The sequence below is a fragment of the Mustela putorius genome, unplaced genomic scaffold, assembly GCF_011764305.1.
Source record: "Mustela putorius furo isolate JIRA1106 unplaced genomic scaffold, ASM1176430v1.1 tig00000873_pilon_pilon_pilon, whole genome shotgun sequence".
Lineage (NCBI taxonomy): Eukaryota > Metazoa > Chordata > Mammalia > Carnivora > Mustelidae > Mustela > Mustela putorius.
Genome location: NW_025421504.1, coordinates 6156928 through 6178051, shown reverse-complemented (window position 1 = coordinate 6178051; position 21124 = coordinate 6156928). Strand labels below are relative to the sequence as shown.

Genomic DNA, 21124 nt, shown 5'->3' with positions numbered 1-21124 from the left:
AAAGATTTTATTTATTTATTTGACAGAGAGAGATCATAAGTAGTCAGAGAGGCAGGCAGAGAGAGAGAGAGGAGGAAGCAGGCTCCATGCCCGACAGAGAGCCCGATGCGGGACTCAAAATGCAGGACCCCGAGATCATGACCTGAGCCGAAGACAGAGGCTCAACCCAATGAGCCACCCAGGTGTTCCTACACGTGGTCTTTAAAGCTGGAATCACAGATGGAATTTAGCACAGGTGGAATCCTCACTGTACAGGACAGGAGATGGTCAGGGACTGGCTGTGGCTGGGAAGCCAGGTCGGTGGCACCGGGGCTGGAGCCCGTGTCTCCAATACCTGGATCTGACCCCACTGGAGGGAGAAGGGAGCCGGGTCTGCTTCCACGGGCACCTTCCAAAGGCAGCATTCTCCCTGGCAGTGAGCTGACCATGAGCTCGTCCTGAGCGCCCCCGCCTGCTGCCCCCTCGGTCACCAGCACTCCAGTCCCACCTGGGGCTCAGTGATCCGTCAGACCCCGAATGAGGCACATAGTCTTTGGAAATCAGGGGCTTTTACCCTCTTGATTTCAGCTTTAGAAGCTGAACCATTTTTGGTTCTCTCTGCTTTTCAGGGCCTCAGTACCAGCCTTTCTCATAGAGTCCTTGGGTGGCTGTTAACAGGGCCCAGCCCCAGGTGCCCTCGGGCTCAGGTTCCCGACTCAGGGCCTCACTCCTCCTGCCCAGGCAGCCTGTCCCAAGCGTGAAGGGCCCTCCGGTCCTCCCCAGCCAGCCTCCGACTCACACTGCCCTGCACCTGCCCATGTTCGGAGCCTCTGAGGATGCCAGCTGCACTTCGCCTCTCTGAGGGCACCATCACGGGCAGCCATGTGTCCTGCCACATCACGGTGGAGCCAGCCAGAGCAGGCCCCCAGGACTTAGTTGTTTTCTTTGTGTAGAAAGTAAACATTCTCGGGGCACCTGGGTGGCTCAGTCATTAAACGGCTGCCTTCGGCTCAGGTCATAAACCTGGAGTCCTGGGATCAAGACCACATCGGGCTCCCTGCGGGGCGGGAAGCCTGCTTCTCCCCCCTCCTACTCCCCCCACTCCTACTCCCCCTGCTTGTGTTCCCGCACTCTCTCTCTCTCCATCAAATAAATAAGTAAAGTCTTAAAAAAAAAAAGAAAGAAAGAAAGAAAGTGAACAGCCTGGAGAAAGGAGCGGTGAGGAGGAGGTGGAGGCCTGACCAGCAGGAAGGAACCCAGGCGCCTCTGTGGCTCCCTGACGGTGACTCTGTTGCTTTCAGTGGGGGTCAACTTGTTCTATTTCTGCATCATCACGTACCTGTACGGGGATTTGGCCATCTACGCTGCCGCCGTGCCCTTCTCCCTGATGCAGGTGACCTGGTGAGTGCCCCCCCTCCCCCTCCCCCTCCCCCCCACTGGCTGTAACCAGACATCCTTCCTCGGCCGGTCAGGGCAGAGTTTCCGGTAGAAGCCCAGTGCCAAGCAAACATGGTGGCATCTAAAGCACGGAGAGGGCCAAGGCCGTTTTCTGTCCTTTGCAAACTCGCCCTACACTGCTGTCCCCGTCCCTGCCCTCTGGGGAAGATTATTTGGGGACTGGTGCCATAGGAGCCCATAGCACCTGCCCCAGGACAGGAGACTGTGACTCCTGGCGAGTGAGGTGGGTGGCCCAGGAGCAGCTGTGGGGGTGCACGGAGGCTCAGTAACAGCCCATCTGTCTGCTTCCCGCTGAGCAGGGGCCGCACTGAGCCACTCTTCTCTTTACCAGCAGCGCCACTAGTAACGAATCCTGTGGTGTGGAGGCTGACAGCAAGCACAACGACACGGACCCGTGCTGGGGGCCCCTGCGCCGTGTGGACGCCTACCGCATCTACCTGGTGAGTGGCCTCGCCTCGACACCTGCCCAGCCGGGCTGGCCGGGGACCTTCGGACTCTACTCCCTGATCGGAGAGGCTCCCCAGCTTCACGCTCTGGCCAGTTGCTGGGGCCGTGGTCCTGGGCAGAAACCGCATCACGTTACTGAGACCATAGCCGTACGCCCAGTCACCCGTCGCTTGGGGTTGGCATTCAGGTCATTGCCAGCTGCTGGCTGTGAACTCTTGTAAACTGAGCTCGGGGTGGGAGGGGCACCCTAGGAACAGCTCTTTAGAGTGTCAGGAATGAATTTCCTGGAGACTCGGCCATGTTCCGACCTCACTCCCAGCCAGCCCAAGAGCGATTGGGAGATGCCGGGCTTCCTGACTGGAGCAGCCCGGCTCTGTCCCTGTCTCCCCTCCTCGCCGCAGGCAGGGGTGGGGTGGGGGGATATGAATCTCCAGGCTGTTCTCGACTGCTTTGTGCCGCGGGCAGGAGGGGCGGGTTGGAGCTGGAGCTGGAGACCGTGCCCGATGGGTCTTGGGTAATAAGACACGAAGCCGAGGCCATTACTTATCTCTGCCTTGTATACGCGCGACTCAGAAACGCTCCCCTCGCCCTTTTGCAGCATCTATTAATATTCTCTGCCTCTTCTTGGTCCTCCTCAGCCCTGACACAGATTTAGGTGTGCGAGGTGACACGCAGTGTGACACGTGGCCACTTAGCTGCTGTGGAGGGGGAGGCAGGGTTCGGGAGAGAGCCGAGCCTTTCAGGGAGTTGGCCTCTTGACTTAATTATCCCCATCCTGGGAAAGGTTTCTTTCTGCAGGTCCTGCCAGCTGTGCTCGGGGTCACAGTTTTGTTAACCCAGGGCCACCGGAGGGCGGTTTTGCCTTCCCAGTCCCACCCTGTGGCCCTGCTGAAGCCGGCCTGTGGCCCAAGCCTGGGTGGAGACTGGTTTTCTTCTCTTGCATTGCCGGAGCGGTCGGATGGTCCGGTTTTTGTCTCGCGTGTTCACCTGTGCGTGTTCACCTGTGACCAGAAGCTTGTCTTTTAGTAGAATTTCATCTCAGATGTCCCCACCACAGGTCTGGTGGGAATTTGGTGGCGAGTTAATTCCCTGGTGCAGTTCCCCACTTCCCCTCCCCCAGCGTATGGTGGGGGGCAGCCGGGAGGGCAGCACAGCTGGGGCCTGTTAGCCTCTCAGCATTGCAACAAACAGTCATTGATAAAATTAGCAAAAGTATCAGTGACTATTAAGACCCACCTCGATCTCTAGCTGCTAGATGGAGGACATGGAGGACGGGGTACGAGGGGCTCAGCACGGACACAGGTGCATGTCCAGGGCAGAGGGACCTGCCAGAGCAACCAGACCTCAGGTGCTTTTCCAGGTGCTCTTTCCAGGAGAGGCTGTTAGGGTCTGTGCCCAGTCTGCCCGGAGTATCCCTTCCCCCAGGAAGACAGATGCCCAGTACTAGGAATATTGGCCGCTGCCATTCGCCTGGTAAATTATTTAGAGGCACGGTTATTGCTTTATTCAATTGTTCCTTCGCTATTCCTTCCACGGGAGGAGAGCCTCCCTCCCTGCATCTCGGAGGCTCCCTGGCAAACAGAAGGAGCCGTTCAGGAGAGTGGACAGATATTAATTACTGCCGTCACCGTTCGGATATTGCACTTAGAACTCCTAGGGCTGACTGCCACTCGGCCTGCGAAGGCTGCAGAGATGGGAGGGTGGGGGAAGCAGAGCCTGTTCTCGCTGGGCGGTGGGCCCCCTCCCTGCCTCCCGGTCCGCCGCTGGGGGCTTCGCCGGGTTCCGTCACCGTGTGCTCTTCTGCCTGGTCTGCAGGAATTGAAGGCAGACGGACCTCCATGATTTCTCGGGAGTTACTCTACAGCTTTGTATGTGGCTCCCAGGGTCTGTGGCTTCCGCCCCTCCATGCCGGGCACTGGGCGTCCGCCCGCAGACCTGGGAGGGATTGGCGAAAGTGGAGGCTTCCTTCCTTGGTCCTGAGCTCCTTGTTGTGGGTGACGGGCGTCCTCCCCTCCCACATCTGACCCCGGGGCTCAGCCGCGCATCTGCATTCCATCCCGTAGCCTCTTCAGGTCAGTAAGGAGGAGGGTTGTACTTCTCTCCCCACCCCGCAGTCACTCGCATTCAGGAGGTTGTCGGTCCCTTCTAGAGGCTCCCGCTGCACCTCCTTCTACCCGCAGTTTCTGATTTTGCCGGCAGCGAGACTTCACTAAAATACGGGGCGAGGCGGCAGGCAGCTTTGAAGCCCCCCAGCCCGTGCACACGGGATCCTTGTCTCAGGTGGACAGCAGGCGTGTTTCGGGCCCCGTAATAACCATCTCTTCATAGCTATTTTGGGACGGTACATTCTGGGGAATAAAGATACAGGCTTTTATTTTGTGGTTTCCAGAAAGTCCTCTGGAAACAGTCTTTTCTGTGTCTTCCCAGAATGCTCCTGAAATGCACACATAGAATGAGAATATTTGGGGTATTAACTATACCCAGAGGCCAGCCTGTGCACTGCATCATGATAGGAAGGGAGCTTTCTCCCACCAGCGGCTACCGGTCGCCTCCCGAAGCCCTTGACCTTAACAAATGGAAAATTCCTCCTCCCCTCCACCCTGCGACCTCCGTCCACAGCCTGTGATTGCCAGTGCAGCTGATATGAGTCAGTCTCTCCCTCTCCTTCCTTGGAGTAGCCACAGAGTGGGGCGCTAGGAGGCAGGGGTCCCGTGAGTCACACGTGTTTTCCAGAGCCGTCCCCACAAGCCACTGCAGCTGGAGCCAGCAGTGACCTGGGCGCTGGCAAGAGCCCATGAGGGTTAACATCAAGACCCGCCGTCAGCTGGCCTTGGATTCTCAGAACCCCACCAGCCGCCCCCACTGCTCCTTTGAAGGATCAGTGGGAAAGAGTTGGGGCATGTGAGAAACTATGGGGTCCCCCAACTCTTTCAAACCAGTAACCTTGCCTCCAGGCTGGGGGAATGTCTTGGGACTCTTTTTGCAGAGCTTCTCTGGCTTTGCTACGAAACAAAGTCAGAACCGAGCCCTTGGCTCTCTCCTGTGCTGTGAGAAGGAGCCAGAGGCCAGTGGCGAAGTCGTGCTAGGCTTGTACATAAATCTGTTCCGTCCAGGAATCCCACCGTCCTGAGTGTCTGGGAAGCAGGGCGTGTGCCGCTGGCCCCTGATGTCCAGGGCCTGCCAAGTACTTGTTCACTTCCTGGTCCTAGCTGTGCCTCCCACCCAGTCCCTCACCCACCCACCCGCCCCACCCCCCGCCCAGGGCCTAGCCCTGTCCCCACCACCACCCCTCAAGTGTCAGAGGGAAGCCCCGGGGCCACAGTGGGACTCCCTGAGAGCTGACAGCTCCTCCCGGTGCGCAGGAGCGGCTGTGGCCTCTTACAGGTGGACAGATGCTGCTGGGTCACCGGCAGCCCAGCAGGCGCCGGCCGGGCAGAGCCGGGAGTGCAGATGGCAGAGCGGAGCTCATCCTGGCTGGAGACTCAGCCACAAAGTGATGGTGTGGAGCGGGGCCCGTCGTGGGCTGCCTTGGGACAGGACAAGGTCACCCCGGCTCGCCGTCCTGCCTTGAACAGGAGCTGGGAGACCCACCTTCAGGGCCTGGGTGGCCCCAGGGGACAGATGGGAGCCTGCACGTGCCTGGCAGGTGACCTGCCACCCTTTGCAGGGCACCCCCTTGAAGAAGTGGGGTGTATGTTGGGGGTTAGGGCATTCTGCCTGCTGGGCTCTTCCAACAGGCGTAGGGCGATTCAGTTCAGGCTTAGGTAGCACTGGAACAGGTCTTCCCAGGCTCTCACCGGGAGTCCCAGTTGGTTTCTCCTTTAGCCAGCGAGTCTTGTTTTCTGATTCCGTCTTGGCTCGGCCTCGCGCACCAGTACTTGTCTCCGTCATCTGTAGGGTGTCAAACGGCATGCAGTCCCTTTTGTAAAACCCAGGGGTCTCTTCCTGAAATGGGTAAACGTCCCTTTTGTAAGGAGCTGGAGAGGAGAGTGACGCACCTGCCGGCCTGTGCCAGGCCTCAACCGGCCCTTCCTACGGTGGCTTTGCGTGGGAGTAACGCGTTACCGCGCACCTTCTCCTTTCCGACGGGGTCCTCCGGGCTGCGCGGTAAGGCCCGTGGTGTCCTCCCGCTTCACAGCAGAGAAAACTGAGACTTGAGGGCTGCAGTGTATACCCCGGGCCCCATGGCCAAGGCAGGGACAGGAGCCTGGCCCCCGGGGAGGGTTCCCATCCTCGTCCTCCGGCGCTGGTAACAGACTTGCTGGGCTTGTGGGCAGCCCTGCTGGTGAGGCCAGAGAGAAGGGAGAAGGAGCGGGTCGTGCCTGGTCATCGGCCCTCGGGGCTGGATGTTTGCAGAGGGGCAGGGGTGGCACTGCCCAAGGATGGTGTCCGTTCGGTGGTCCGTGCCCGCACTCCTGCCCATCTGCTCGATGGGTTTGCTGTCTGTCTCGCCGCCCCTCGCGCCTGGAGAGTGGGGCGACTTCTCACATTCGCTCAAGGAACACTAGGGCTGGCCATGTCTTCCCAAGGACGTTTCCTGTCCCTCCCACAGTCCCTCTCTGTGTTCTTCCAGCATCAGCCACTGTGCCCTGGGGCTGTGGCATCTGCTAATAAGTGGGTCACTGCTGCCATCACTTGAATATTTATTCTTACCGATTCTGGGGCAGGAGGTGGCCTAGAGGCCTTCAGGACTAGCGAGGAGGGAAACTTAGCGTGGCGCAACAAGGCTGGGCAGCCGCAGTGACTTGACAGGACGCGGGAACTCGGGAGCCCTGCTGCACGCCTCCAGAGGCACCGCCGGCTGCCCCAGAGCACAATTCCAGTAGGACACGCATGGATGCTGCCCCTGGATTTGTCACCATCGGGAACCTGGAGTGAAGGCAGCAGCGGTTAGCTAAGGAGGGTGGCCCGAGAGGGCCTGTGGGAACTGACGGGGCCAACGAGCTGTCTCTGTGCAGGGCTCGTGGGCTGGCTCCCTCTGGAAGCGGAGAGCAGGGCCCTAAGCCCACAAATGGCCTGATGGCAGTTTCCCTACTCTGGGCCACCCTGCCCTGTCTGACACACATGAGTCGGGACCCAGGAAGGGGCTGGGAGGTGACTCCTGGCTGCGTGGCCTTGCTTACGGGGTCTGGAACATCAAAGTCCGCCCTTCGTGGGGTGGCAGCCGACCAGGGAAGCCCATCTTTTTTCCTTCCCCTTCATCTGCACAGTGTGCTCCTTGTCAGCTCCCCTTGGCTCTGTCTGGATGCTCAGAAAGGTCCCGTTTTTCTCGGCCTCTCTTTTCCCCACTCGTAGGAAGATGCCAGTTGCACTGGGCAGTCACAGCAGGTGCAGTGGGCCGGGTAAGCCCTCGTGACCCATGCCTGGCTGGCCCAGGAGCTTGGTGTGGTGGGTGACAGGGGGAAGGGGATGCAGACGTGCGGTGTCTTCAGCCAGCTGTGCAGAGTGTCCTCCTGAGCCTTTCCCCCTCGTGCTGAGCCCCTGCCTTCAGCCCATGATCCTGGGTCTCGAGGACGAATCATTTCTGCCCGATGCCGCAGAAACGCGTGGGCCCACTACCCCGACAAGAGCTGGGTCTCTAATGTTGAGGGAATGCTGACTTCAAACAGGCACCATTGCTCACATTGAAGTGACTGACTTGAAAGGATTAGCTTGTCTCTCCTTTTCAAGGAAATCAATAGTACAGGGACAGGCGTGTGTTTTCTTTCTTTTTTTTTTTTCCTAGGGAGCTGTCTATATATTTCATCCGAGGGATGGCTTCTTGGTTTTTGGTGTGCTTTCCATCCCCCCGCCCAGCCCTTTCTAAACGAAACTCAGATTGCTCTGTCACTCACGCCAGCACTGCGGTTTGTCTCTCTAGCTCCTGCCAAGGGTCCCCATGAGCCCCCAGGCCCCCGCCAATCGCCCATGGCTGCTGCTGCCACCCGGGCGCCCCCCCCCTGCCCCACTGCATCCCCTGCACCTGCCCAGCTGCTGCCCAGCATTGCTCCAGTAACCAGCCCTCACCTCTCAGTGCAGACCCGGGTAGCACCTCCCTGGGCCGTGGTGACCGCTGAACCCGACCCCATCCCCAGCACCTCTGGGTGTTGGAGCCGAGCCTCCTCCTCCAGCTTCGGGAGAGGATTGTTGCTTTTATTTTTACTGTGCCTCTCAGGGACCCGGGTCCTGTCTGCTGGCTTTAAGCCCGCCATCCATCACCCCCACATCCTGCCTCTGCCACGGCCAACACCTGACACACCAGCTTAGAAAGTGACACTTAGTCCCCAGTGCTGCCACTTCTTCGCTCCCAGTGAAGATACCAGGTGATGGGAATTTGGCAGCTTCTGGACAGTCCCCACCGTCCCTCCCCCCCAAGTCTCAGAAGCCACCTGTTGCCATTGGTTGGGGTCCTGCATTCCTGCATGGGGGGAGCTTATATCCTAGCTCCTGAGCCAGGTAAACTGCCCAGATTCCCTCGTCAACAATGGTACTTTTAGTGTCTCTCTGCCCTGATGGAATGTTCCAGGTCCCTGCCACCATATCCATTGTCTGGTGAGTCCTGAATACGTTCTTACAAACACTTGCCCAGGGCAAGCTGTTTTGATTCCTGGGCGCCTGGGCGGACGTCAGATAAATCGGCCTGGATTCTCACCCTTCCGCCCTACCCCTCTTCCTCATTCAGCCAGGGAGGTGTCTCGGGGTGGGGGAAATCGTTCTGTGTGCCATCTCCTGGCCACTCCTGCCCCAGCGCCATCCGCGACTGAGAAACCCCCCTGTGTCAAAGTCCAAACGCACAAAACAAATTACGGAACTAATTACTTGTCACAGAGTTAGTTCGTTTGCAGCAGGTTTCTCTTGAGTACTTGGTTTCTCTAATGGGTGTAAAATGTTACTGTGTGAAAACGAGTTATTTCCGAATAGAGCTCTTAGAAGCCTGTTCCTCGTAAAGGGGGCCTCCAGGTGTTCACGTGCGCAGGTGCAGCGACCCAGAGCCCGGTCCGTGTGGAAGCAGGCCGGCGGCTGACGTGGGGTTGGGGTGGACGCAGGCAGCCCACCTACAAGAGAGCCCGGGGTGTGCATGCCTTTTCTCACCGCACTGCCTGGGAAGCTCCGTGGGGCTTGGTCCGTGTATACCCACGGCCTGCTCTCCTGCACAGGCCGATTTGGTTGGGAAACTTCCAAATAGGTCTCCGTGGGGAGTGCTCATCCCTGCTGGGGACCTTCTGCGCTGTGCTTTTTCAGGACTGTCTTACCCACACTCCACGCTGATCCCAGGCAGCCCAAGCTGGAGCCTTGAGCGCGCCTTCTCCGTGAGCGGCTCGAGTGGGGCTCCGTGTCTGGTGCCCCTCGCTGCACAAGCATCCCGGGCTGACCCAGCACCAACCTGAGTGTGTTTTCAGCCTTTCCCCTCCAGCTGCTCCACGCTGACCCCGACCAGGGTGGCCCAGGCCATCTCCATGCTCCACGCCCCCTCTGCTTCCGGCCTTCCCTTTCTGAGTAAAGAACTAAAAGTGACTTTGCTTGAAGGAGATGTCCTGGTTGATTTCACATCTCCCGCTCCCCTCGTCCCCGCTTTCTGTTTCATTTCCCCCGAAAGTGCAGGGGAAAAAAAAAAAAAAAACCTCACCGTCTAGAAGCCAGCAGCCTGCCCGTGGTTTTAGAGGAAGGGGGAGTGTTCGTAAATATTTTGGGTTAACCCGGATGGAAACCGTACCTGCCAACCCGTTTTTCGCCTCCTGCCCTGGGCCCATGTGATGCCTTCGTTGCATAGAGGACGTGTGGTACTTGTGAGGGCCCTGCCGGGGTCTGTGGGCGATGCTCACTCTCTGTCACAGGGTGTCTGTTGTGAGCAGAAGCTGGTGTCTTTCTAAATAGCGCCCCAGGGCCCCAGCAGTAATTGTTTAATTAAATAAAGCACTCATTCTAAGATAATAACTGCGCTCCTCTGTGTTGCCGGCGTTCCAGCCAGCGGGGCTCGCCATGCAAACCGTGCCCAGAATAAAAGCGTCTTTGGGCGTGTTCTCTGGACCACCGGCTAACCCACCGGAGAAGGCAGGAGGCAAGGGAGTGCAGAGGGCTTGCAGCCTGCAGAGATGCCTGGGGCCCGAGCCGTGATGGGCATCAAGGGAGCTGAACAGTTAGGGTGCATATTAATGATGCCATCTGATTAATTAGCATGAGCTCGGGCTGTCTCGTGGCTGAGCTGAGAGCAGACCAAGGTACATTTTAATAAGCCTTCAAGTGCAGAGGGCGGTGCGGCAGAGCTCCCCTCCGAGCAGGTGTGAGTCTGGAGGGGAGGGTCACGGGGCACGGCAGGGCGTCCTGAGTTTGGCTGTGGGAGGGACTTCCTCCAGCCACTGAGTGAGACATTCTCCAGAAACCTTGACAAGAGGAGGAAAGAGACATCCGGACCGGGTGCAGGGTGCCGACTGGTGGGGCTGTGACGTGGACCCCTCGCCGCCATAGGGAGGTCATGCTCCAGCCATGAGGCAGGTGCGCGGCCCCCCGAGAACACCGTCCAGCTCTCTGCCTGCCCCTGGTCCGGACCATGAGCCTCGGCTGTGTCTCAAGGTTTGGTTCCAGGAACCAACTTCAGGTACTTGTTGAAACTCTACATTTCTGGGTCCCAGCCCCGGCCCACGGTAGCAGGGTCAAGGCTCCGAGGCCCAGGAATCTGCACCTTTGACCAGTTCTGAGGGGAGATCTGTGTCCTCCCCCCTTTGAGAGGTTCCGCCGGCTGAGGACCTGTCCCCTGGCAAACGGTCCCCCTGCGAGAACCACCCCCAGGCTGCAGCTGTGGAGGCAGCCTTTAGGGGCTCCCTGTGCCTTGCCCCTTCCAGGGGAAGACGATGGCCCCACGTCCACAGGTGTCCTGCTGGAATTATGCCTCACGCACTCCAGTGCAGACAGAGAACAGCATCCCTCCTCTGATCAGACTGTTTGCAGGCTCTGCGTGTCCCAGGGAGAGAAGGGGCTCCAGCAGCCTCCCGTTGCTACTGCCCTCTTTGTTAACCAGGGCCAGCAGGTCCCTCCTGCATCCCTGTGGATGGTGCTCTCGGCTCCCTCTTAGAGCCCACAGCGTGCCAGCCCCACCGAGAGGCCTTTCACCCTGGCCATCGATCGACTAGAGAGGAAGCGGGGGATGTCAGTGCGGTTTCTTCTACCTGGGTGGACAGAGTTGTTCATCAGCGAGCTCGAAGCCCTGTCTCCCCTCCTTCCCCACCTCCAAGGTTACTCAGTGTCGGCAAAGACTCCTGCTCCCCCATCTGTCTATTTCAAGGTCTGACGTCAGCGGAGAAGGGGTGGAGCCAGCTTGGCCTGTGCTCCTCTCCGCGGGGCTCCCGTGTTCAGGGCACCGGACTTCCTTCCCTCCCTCCCCTCCAGCCCCAGTGCCCAGCATTCCCACCGCCATCCACTCTTCCTGCACAGAGACAGGCGGGAAGAGTGGACTGAGGAAGGGCGGACGCCAGGAACACCTGCAGCCATCAGCTGGCGCTCTCGTCGGGGGCTGCGCACAAGCCAGCCGCTGAGGTGACAGAGAGCGATGGCTCAGCCTCCGCACAGCCTCGGGACAGGGACACTAAAAGCAAGCTGATTCCAGCTGGTTCCTGGAGATGCTGTCAGCTCGGCGGGTTCTAAGGTCCAGGAGGCCCATGCGCCGGCCACCCCGAGTATCCAGCTAGTTCTCCTGACCGGATCAGGTGGTTGGGGGCTGATGGCTGGGTGGGTGGGTGGGTGCTATTCTCCAAGGGAACCACAGAGGGGCAGGACGGATGGCCCAGAGGCTCCCCGCCCCCGTCCCTCACCACAGAGTCTCCCAGCTCCCCTCAAGGCCTCTGGTTCTAAGGACCTCCGAGGACCAGCTGACCCCGAGCCTGCCCCGGACAGCTCTTCCCAGGCCCAGGGTCACGTGGCCAAGCCAGAAGAGTACCTCTAGCCTTCTCGTTGGTGCGGCAGAGCCCCGCCGTGGGGGAGGTTGTGCTGTCTACCTTGGTCTCCCCTGCCTTGACCTCCAGCATGCTGGACCAAGGCACAGAGCTGGCGTTGATTCCCCGTGAAGAGATGTCAGCGGTTACACAGAGAACCAGTACGCCAAGCCTGCAGCGCGGGAGAAGTTAATGTCTCGGCGTCTGCTCACTCACTCTGGCTCCCGTGGGGCTCACTGCAAGGGCCCAGGTGGCACTTTTAGCAGTTTATCGCATGGCCCCCTAGCCGGGACCTCCCCGCTGTGCCTTCTTCCTTTTGCCGCTGTAACACAGTGCAGTCCCTTTTAAGCCTTATCCCACTGGGACAGAGAGGAGTCCTCCCGAGAGGAATCAGGAGAGCTTGAGGCTGTGCTCAGCCTCCCCCAGTCCCTATAGCGCAGGCCTGGCTGCCTCCAGCACCAGACTTGCCCCAAAGCCACGGAGCTTTTCTGTTACTTCATTTTTTCAACATTGGTTTTAGGTAAATATGACTGTCCTTTCCCTGCTTAAAACGTGTTAGAAGTTCCTCTCCATAAGGCATCATTTATGCTTCTTCACGTGGTGTGGTCTGTTCCAGTCTCCTTCTGGAAGCTTCTCTCTCACCACTGCCCCACACTCGCTGGCCCCTGTCCTGCAGAGGTGCTGGGCGCTCTCACGACTTTGTGCCCGTCCAGGGCCTTTCCCTTGCTTCAGAGTCTGACAAGCACTCACTCGTTCAGAACTGAACTTGGGGGCCTCCTTTCAAGACACCTGCGGCCGTTACTGTCCCCCCCAACCCCTCCCATGGCGATAATTGGATTTCCTTGTGTCTTCAGTTACTTGGTCTCCCTGGGAGCCTCTCGAGGTCAGGGCTGTGCCTGACCCACACATCTGGAACCAGCATGGGCCTCACAGAGGGCAGTTGCTCCGTGAACATCGGAAAGAGCGAGAGCACTAGGGTGTGCTGCCCCCGCGGGATCTGTGGCTGGCCCCGTGCGGTCCCTCTGTAAGCCCCTGGGGCTGCCGATGCCCGCGGCCCATCACCGCTAATGGCCACGGCCAGAAAAATTCCACGTGCAGCTGGCTTCTCTTCTTTTCCTGAAGGTACAGATCATCTTCTGTGCCTCTCTGCCGGGACAAAGTGACCCCTCAGAATGGCCTTAGGGGCACTCAGGGGGCCACAGTCAGGAGCTAAGCACATGCCAGGAAGTCTGGGGTGGCACCCCATCTGCCACCCCCTCTTTAGTGCCCAAAATGCAAGCAGTGAAGTCTTAGGCTGGGCCAGGCTCAAAGGCAGGTCTGTGTCCCAGGCAGAGCCTCAGCCCTCCTCTCACACACACCAGCTCTGTCCCGCACACCTCCTGTCATCGCTGTCCGTAAGGCCCTCCTCAGTCAAGGTCAGGCCTCTTTTCCCACCTGGGCGGGTGTGTGTGGACCCATCTCTGTCTCTCTCCTGCTTGCAAGGAGCCAGGCTGCCCTTAATAAGTCCGGATGGCATATAATCATTAAGTAAGTGACTATATGGGTTTTCCACAATATTTATCTATCCCCCCCCCAAACCACAAGGGTTGCAGCTCTGGCATCAAATCCTTGGAACCCTGCCCACCACCGGGCACCATCTGGCTTTTCAGCTAAGAAACAGACAGCATAGGCACGCAGTCCTGTCCTCCAGTAGGATGTGAGGGGGATAGCGGCCATGCCAGGCTGATGCCACCGGGCCCTCCCAGCTCCCCTGCCCCCAAGGGAGGCAGCTTTCCTGGGGGTGGAGGTGGTGGAGAGACTTTCTGTAGGGCAGAACCAAGGGAGGCGGTAAACACTCTAAGAAGGGGACCAGCCTCGAATTCACACAGCCTAAGTTCTGATCTCAGCCATGTCTTGGTCATTACAAGGTCTTGACAAATTATTTTATCTCCTTTAGCTCGGCTTTCTAAACTGGAGCCAGTAATCCATTCCCACAGTGTTGGGGTCAAGAAGTCTTCGACAGAAGATGCTGTGCGTGGGTGCTCGGGAGGTGCTTGTCCCCTGGCGTGGATTCCCTGATGTTCAAGGCAAAGCCTTCTCTAGGTGATGGCTCTGGGCAGGGAGAGGCTCTGGCGTGAGAGTGGCCTGTTCGTGGGCACAGTTCTTCTCCCTGCCAATAGCATCCCCTCCAGATGCGGCCCCAACCATCTCCCAGCGGGGGGCTTGGAGATGACTGGGTAGGGTAGCACCTGGGCCAGGTGTGTGGGACATGTCCTATCCGAGAGGCTGGGGCCAGAGATGGTGATGTGATAGTGAAGACGGTTGCCTGGGAGACTGTGCATTCTGGAAAGATGCCGTCTGTGTCCCATCACGGTCATGGCACAGGACCCATTTCTGGGCGGTGCATGGCCAGGCCTCAGACCTGAGGGGGACCTGCCATGGGTCGTATCTTGTCACTCCCTCCCAGGTAGCTCCTTGTCCCACACGTCTTTAACACAGTGCTCAGCAGCCAGGCTCCCCAGTACGACATCACGCTCCTTGATGGTAGAAATTTGGGATGAATTTCTTGATCTTTCTTTTTTGTCATCCATGGGTTCAGGAGGAGATGCGCTTTTTTTTTTTTTTTTTTTTGGCCTCCCAGAGGACAAACCATAAAGATAGATTACAAACCTCAGGTTCCTAACTGAAGATTTCTGTCTCATCTAAGTAGGGCAGGGGATGTTGAGAGCAAAGGGTTCAGAGAAGGAGGTCATTTGGGTCCTTTCCTAGATCTGCTTTGTTTCCAGTTGCCCTGAGAAAAGAGAAGCAGAAGATTTGGAGGAAGGAACCTGGGGATGCTTTCAGCTGTCAGACGGTCACAGGCGGCATTCCAGTTAGTGTGTTCAGGGAGTAACTGAGCCCAGGCAGTGCCTTGTGAGTGCCCTGGCCATCTCCAGGCTGACAGGGCTGGGATCGCTGTCACCTAGGCTCCTCGGGTGTTGGCCAGCGGTGCTGCAGGAGCCAGGACAGCCTGTGTCCGGCCTTCCCGGAACCTCGGAACTGGTGCGGGTGGTCTGGGAGCGCTCGCCCCACGCAGCCTGTGTCCAAGAGATTCTCATCTGTTCTCTTTCCTGCCAACCCCTTCGCAGCCTCCAGGAGGGGCTGTTCTGGGCTTGTGACAGAAGAGCGGTCTGCATGTTCATGGCTGGGAGCAGCCGCCCCACCTGTAGCTTCTCCCCAAAATCATTTTTCCACACTCCCCGGTGTCAAGACAAGGTTTGCACCAGTAGGCCCGCAGAACTTGTCCAAGTGCAACCTCAGTGGCCTGCATGCAGCTTTGCGGGGAGGGCGCCCAGAGCTTCACCTTCTTCCCAGTTAATTGGCAGTGGAGCACATCTCTTCTCCTGCCCGACCTCCTGACCCTGGTCCGATTGGCTGCCGTGCGGGTTTGGTTTCTTGCCTCTGTTCTGTGGCTTCAGCCACTAGGTGCGCCCTAAGGAGTCTACCTTTCGGCTTGCTGTTGCCTTTGCTCAGAGCCCAGCACCCTCCCGTCTCGGGCTTGGCCTCTTCCAGCAAGCACACACTTGCCTTTTGCAGGTAGGACATGTCTTTGCGTTCACAGTTTCCAAGTGGGGCTGAATCGGTTGAAGCAAGTGGACTTGGTTTTCTCCTGCAGGACGTCTCAAGGTGATAGCTGGAGAAGAGCGTGTGTGCCAGAAACACGCTTCTTCAGAATATCCGGGCAGCCGCTCTCTGTTTTTATTGTCAGGCATTCCCTGAATCTCCCATCTCTCCGTGCATTCAGTAGGCCTTGCCCAGTCCCTTCTAGGAGACGGTGGCGGTGGCGCAGAGACCGTAAGATGCTGTAACTTACCCTCAGCAGCACATGGCGGCGGCGGGGGGGGCGGGGTCAGTGCTCTTCTGTGCTGTGGGTGGGAAGGTGAGCTCGCTTTGTCTCCGTTACTCCTTCCCCCCAGGGACACGGAACTTAAGGGATGAGTGGGTGAAGGGCCCGCTGCTTCCCCATCTCGGTTGGGCTGGGGGAACCTGTAGCTTCCTCCCACAGAGAGGCTCTGCTCGTGCGCTGGGCCAGCCGCTCACTGGGCTGGGCCTTCAGAAGGTGGCTGCTCGGCTCTGCCCTGTGGGAGAACCCCCTTCTCCTGGAGCTTCTTGTGCAAGCACCCATCCCTGTGGGTCTGGATTCTGTGGAATTTAGATGGGGTGGTGCATCCGATCGCAGGGTTTTGGCAAATGAGCTGTGATAACGGTCCTCTGGGCTTGGCGCACAGAGGCTGCCGCCTGGGATTCAGACCCACACCTGTTGTCAGGCTCTCACCGTCCTCTGCACGATGGCCGAGCCTTTCTGTCTGGTTGGGAAGAACTTGAGCTCCCCACCAAAGCATCCGGGCCGTTATTGAACTTGGGTGCAGGTGACAGAAGTCCGGTAAGAATAGGAGCGACCTGATGTTCTTTCTTTGGCCAGAGGGCCTCACGGGGCCCCAGCTCCCTGTGTTCCCTGACCTGCGGTGTCTGGAGGACCGATGGGGTGTGAGAACGTGGGTGCCGGCTGTCGCCGTTGGGGTCATGGGCAGGGCCAATGTTTGTCGGCCCCCTGTGCACACACGACGTGCTTTGAGAGGTTCTGTCACACTCGGGGGGCTCGTGGTTAGCCAGGGCGGCGTCAGGAGGCCAACCCCAGCACCGCGTACGCCCGTGGTCCAGAAGCCCGTGGTCCCTCCGCGGCCCCTCGCTGACTCTGGGCTCCTCTCCTTTGTGGATGAATCCCCAGACGTTGTCATTCAAGTTGGGAAAATAAAACTCCCAAACCGAAATGCGCACAGCCACTTGAGAAATAAAAATAGAATCCTCGAACACTCCTTCCCGCATTCAAGGACACCTTGAAAGTTCAGTTCCCGTTAAGGGGTGGGTTCATGCTGCGTTGTCATTAACCCCAATTAATTCTTAACCCCTGGCACCCTGGAACGAGGGCCGCCCTGTCATCTGGGGGCTCGTTGTCTCTGTCACTTGGGAGAGCCTCCGGGATCCGTCCGGAGCTCAGCCGTGCCATCAGCAGGTCCCTGCCCCTGCCGGCCCCGTGCGCACCGAGTCCACGGATTCCACGGTCAGCCCCTGGGGATCCCCGCGTGTTTAGGGCAGATGAGGCAGTATGTCCCCGTTCCACCCCCTAAGACTTGTTACTTTGTCACTCTTGCTAAATTAACGGAGAAGTCCAGCCCCCACCCCACCCCAAACCCAAGACCAGGAGGCTCTGGGTGTATCCGCCGCCTTCTACACTGACACTGCGGGAGCTGAAGGGTGGGGCACGCAGAGGCAGCTGCTGGTGGCTGAACCCTGATCCCTTAGAAGCTCCACCGTGCTGCACTGTGGGGGCCACAAGCAGGTGAGCCCCCAAACCCTCATTTTTAGAGGAACTCAATAAACCAGGCACTCCAGGACCGGGCCATCCAGCAGGTTTCTCCAGCCCCGGGAGCCAGAGAACCACAGCAGCGTTACTTTCGTTCCTTGCTGGCCGTCGCCAGCTTCCTTGACCATTTGGCCTTCATCCCCACCACGTGCTGCCCTTCTGCTTCCATCTAGGTTGGGGAACAGGGCCTCGAGGGAGCCTTCCCCGCCGGATCAACAGTCCGCGGACTTCTTCTCTGCTGGATTTTCTCACTGTGCCCTGTCGCAGGAGGTGACCGGTGATCAGTCTTTGTCCCAGGGACTGGCTCAGAGGTTCTTGGGACATTTGTGCCATGTGGTTCTTCAGCACATCCTTCTCTCCTGCCTTCCGTGTCTCCATGAACAGCCGGCCCCTCTCTCTCCTCACCCCCACCCTGCCCTTCCTCCCTTTTGAGGGAGGGGAGATGGACTGCAGGTCTTGTGATTTTCACCCAAGTGCAAGTTCTGATGAGAAGGTGCGGTCCACTGTGTGTCTCCCCAGCAGGAGAGGAGATGCCAGCAGGCAGGATTGGGGGCTTTCGTTTTGTTTTGTAAGAGAAGAACTGGTGGGTGGGCGGTCTGTCTGGGGACGGTGAATCCACGGTCTCCCAGAGGCAGGCATGGGAAGAGTCCCTGCTTTGAAGACCTTTGACATTAGGTTCTTGACATTAGGTTTCTTCTAAGACATTGCCCTTCTGGGTGCCTGGCGGATTCACAGAGTGGGCACAGCCCACTGGGGTCCGAGCCCCTTCCTTGCTAGGGGTCCAGGGGATGCAGAGGGCAGCCGAGAGCCCTGGGCTCTTCTCAGAGCCTTTTCTCCTTATTGGGGCTGAATAGCATTCTCTCCTAAAGCCAGTGGGTCTGCTCAGAGCAAACGCTGTTTCAGTTTGCTCTTTCTAAATCAAAACATATTGATTTCACACCTGTTTGAGGAAGAGATCTTTTCCCGACACACTGAGCCGCGCTCAGGCGGAGTGGGTGGCTTGCCCACTTGTGTGCACTGCCCTCTGCCAGCTCAGATGCTGCCCGTGGCAGGAGGGGCTGGTCGAGGGTAGGAGGCAAGTCAGCAAGACAGGGGTGGCCTCTGCCCCTGCTGCAGGGTTACACCTCTCCACCAGGCGCTTCCCCACCAAATCCGCTATATTCTGCAGGTCCTCAGTGGGCACGTCACATGTGTCAAGCCCCCTGGGTGCTGGCGTGAACAAGGACGCAGGCCTTGCCGTCCTGCTGCTCGCACTCTGTCCGGGGCGCAGGGTTTGTGGACACAAGGTCAACCCATGAGGGGCACCTGGGGGGCTCAGTGGGTTAAAGCCTCTGCTTTCAGCTCAAGTCATGATCCCAGCGTCCTGGGATCGAGCCCTGCATCGGGCTCTCTGCTCAGCAGGGAGCCTGCTTCCTCCTCTCCCTGCCTACCTCTCCACCTACTTGTGATCTCTGTCAAATGAATAAATAAAATCTTAAAAAAAAAATCAACCCATGAGACAGCAGCTCAGCATCTACCAGAATTAGGCAGAATTAGGTGCCCGACTGTGTGTGTGAGCCCAAGGGAGGAGCTCCATGCAGAGGACACTGGTCCCCGAGCAGAGCTTAGAAGGCAATGGAAGTAAGAGAGGGGGAGAGTGAAACTCTGTGCGCAGGTGTGGCTGGGGCTAAGCGTGGGGGACGACACGCACCAGTTGGCTCTGGCCCCAGGAAGGAGAGGACAGGGACAAAAGGACCAAGACGGATTCCGCAGGAGGACAGTCCTGAACTCTCCCCTGCCTTTTGTCTACGTGGTTTCTCCTATCTGAGGTATCCCTTTCTCTTTAAAGTTCCCCTGGGCGTCCCCACCCCAGCCCCAGCCAGGCAGGGTCAGGAGCCCATGCTCTGTGCTCCACTTCCCCTGTGGGACCGTAAGAAATAACATTTCTGTGGTTTTAAGCCACCAAGTTCTGCAGTCACAAGACGCTGGTACAGAGAGTGAGGAAGGAGACAGAGGTTGTTGGGAGCTTGAGCCGGAGCGGCTGGAGGTGAGTGGTGTGCTGCCTGCGCGGGGTTGCAGGAGAGAGGCAGCTGGATGGAACTGTGGACGAATCCAGAAGGCCACCAGGACCCTGTAGAGCCACACCCAAGCCTTGCTGCGGGGCCTTAGCAACGTGGGCTGCCTTGTGTCCATCAACACTGGCAAGGTTGCCCTGGGGCCTTTGGTACACGTTTAAACTCGGAGAAGAGTTCAGTTAAACACAGAGAAGAGGCCCGAGCCACCCCATTTGCACCTTCGCACGTCTGTCTCAGACTTCGTTCCGGTGACCAATTTGAAGATTTCATTAGAAACCAAAGAATTGCTCTTTATTCCTTTTTCTCCTTCTGGAACACGTTTGGCTGCCGCAGGTTCTGTCCCTGCCTCCTGGAATGATTTGGGCTCCGAGAGTCCTTGAACAGAGGCTGAGTCTGAACTGATCAATGGCATTTGGGGGTTGAACCATTGCTCAGGAGTCGGTTAATTTATAATGTCATACGGGCTAGACGAGAAGACCCGAGAGGATAGGCTGGCTGCCTCTTGGCTTTTTATCTCCTCTTTTTGAAGAAGGAAAGGGAAAACAGGAGGTGCCACGTTTGGCTGTTCAGCGTTCAGAGATGATCTCCGTCCCCGCTAGACCCTGGGCACATGGGGGCCGCTTCTCCTCCCGTGCCCCCGTTCTTCCCAGAGACCTGGCAGCAGCCGCTCCATGGCATCCTTTCCGGCTCTGATGCCGGCCCCTGCGGGCGCCGAGTCTGGCTCTAACTAATTTGCAGAGGACACCTGTTCCTTAATTAGCCCCAGCCTGTGCCGTGTGTCTTGGTCCGGGCTCCCTCCGATGCGTGAGCTCGTGGAGGGCCAGGGCTGCCGTTGGGGGTCTGTGCATGGTTGCTCCGACCACCCGGGCCCTGTGCTTCCCACTCACAGAGTGGTGGGGTCCATCTGTGTCCTGGGCCTTAAAACCACATCCCGGCCGCCGGCCCGCCACAGGTGTCTCTGCTGTTGACCAAATCTTCCAGAACAACCCTCTATCGCCAGGCCCCGCTGCCGGCCCTAGACCCAGATGTGGGAGGTCCAGGCCAGTGCAGACCCTCATTCAGAGCCCCCCTGCACTCCTGCTCCCCACGACTCCGATGGCGTCTCACGTACACTTCTTGCTCGACTCTTCAGGTGCGCCTGTATGCTTAGTGTCTTTAAAAAGAGGGAAGCTCTTGGGGGACGGGGATCCCACCCTGCAGGGTTTTATAAAATGCATCCTTTTATGGAAAACGATCTTGGTGAACAGCTGCCGGTGGGGAGGGGATGAAGACGGATCTAGCATCTGGAAGAGGACCCGGGCTGGAGCAGGATTCCCTGCCTGCCTTTGGGGCTGGTTCTGCTGCATACCTTCCCCACCTGCCACCCGCCTCCCCTGCTTCCCCTGCCTTGGTTTTACATAGTAGAACCTTCTGAAAACGAGTCTCTAGGCGTCAGAGATGAGCTCTGACCTCCCACATAAGCTGCCCGTAAGAAAATGTCCAGCGCGAGCGGTGGGCACCGTGGGTCGGAGGGGAGGCCCCCACGCTTGCCAGGGGACACAGCAGGAGTCTGGTTTTGAGCAGCCCGGCGTTGTTTGGAAACATCTGTGGCAAGTGGCTTTGTATGTGTTCTTCCTTGAGGCTCTCTCTCTTCTGCCCTTCAAGAAAGAAATCCTGTTGAAGTTTCCCTGAAGTGGTTATTCTCCTAAAGGACAAACTGATGGTGCCGCTTGCGGGCTTGCTGTGTGGCTGCAGGCCCTGCCTGAGTCTGGCCTGCAAGGGCACCAGGCCACCGCCTCCCCCGCCCCCACCCCCCCACCCCCGCCCCGCTCCTGCTCCCACCCCCCAGGCACCCCTAGCCTAATGGCGCTTCCCCTCCTCCTGGCGGAAGCAGAGCTGGCTCCAGGCCCCCAGCAGAA

At 58.5% G+C, this 21124-nt stretch overlaps 1 protein-coding gene across 2 annotated transcripts in view; it reads left to right on the top strand.

Moving 5' to 3' along the window:
* The window catches only part of TMEM104 (transmembrane protein 104), a 52172-nt gene that overhangs the window by 14840 nt on the left and 16208 nt on the right, over positions 1-21124 (top strand). The window contains exons 7-8 of one of the 2 annotated variants that reach the window (XM_013054450.2): positions 1281-1380; positions 1772-1877. In XM_013054450.2, the coding sequence (XP_012909904.1) occupies positions 1281-1380; positions 1772-1877 (206 nt within the window). Of the gene's footprint in view, positions 1-1280; positions 1381-1768; positions 1878-21124 lie in introns of both variants that reach the window. The other variant, XM_004748990.3, reaches the window with a different exon arrangement.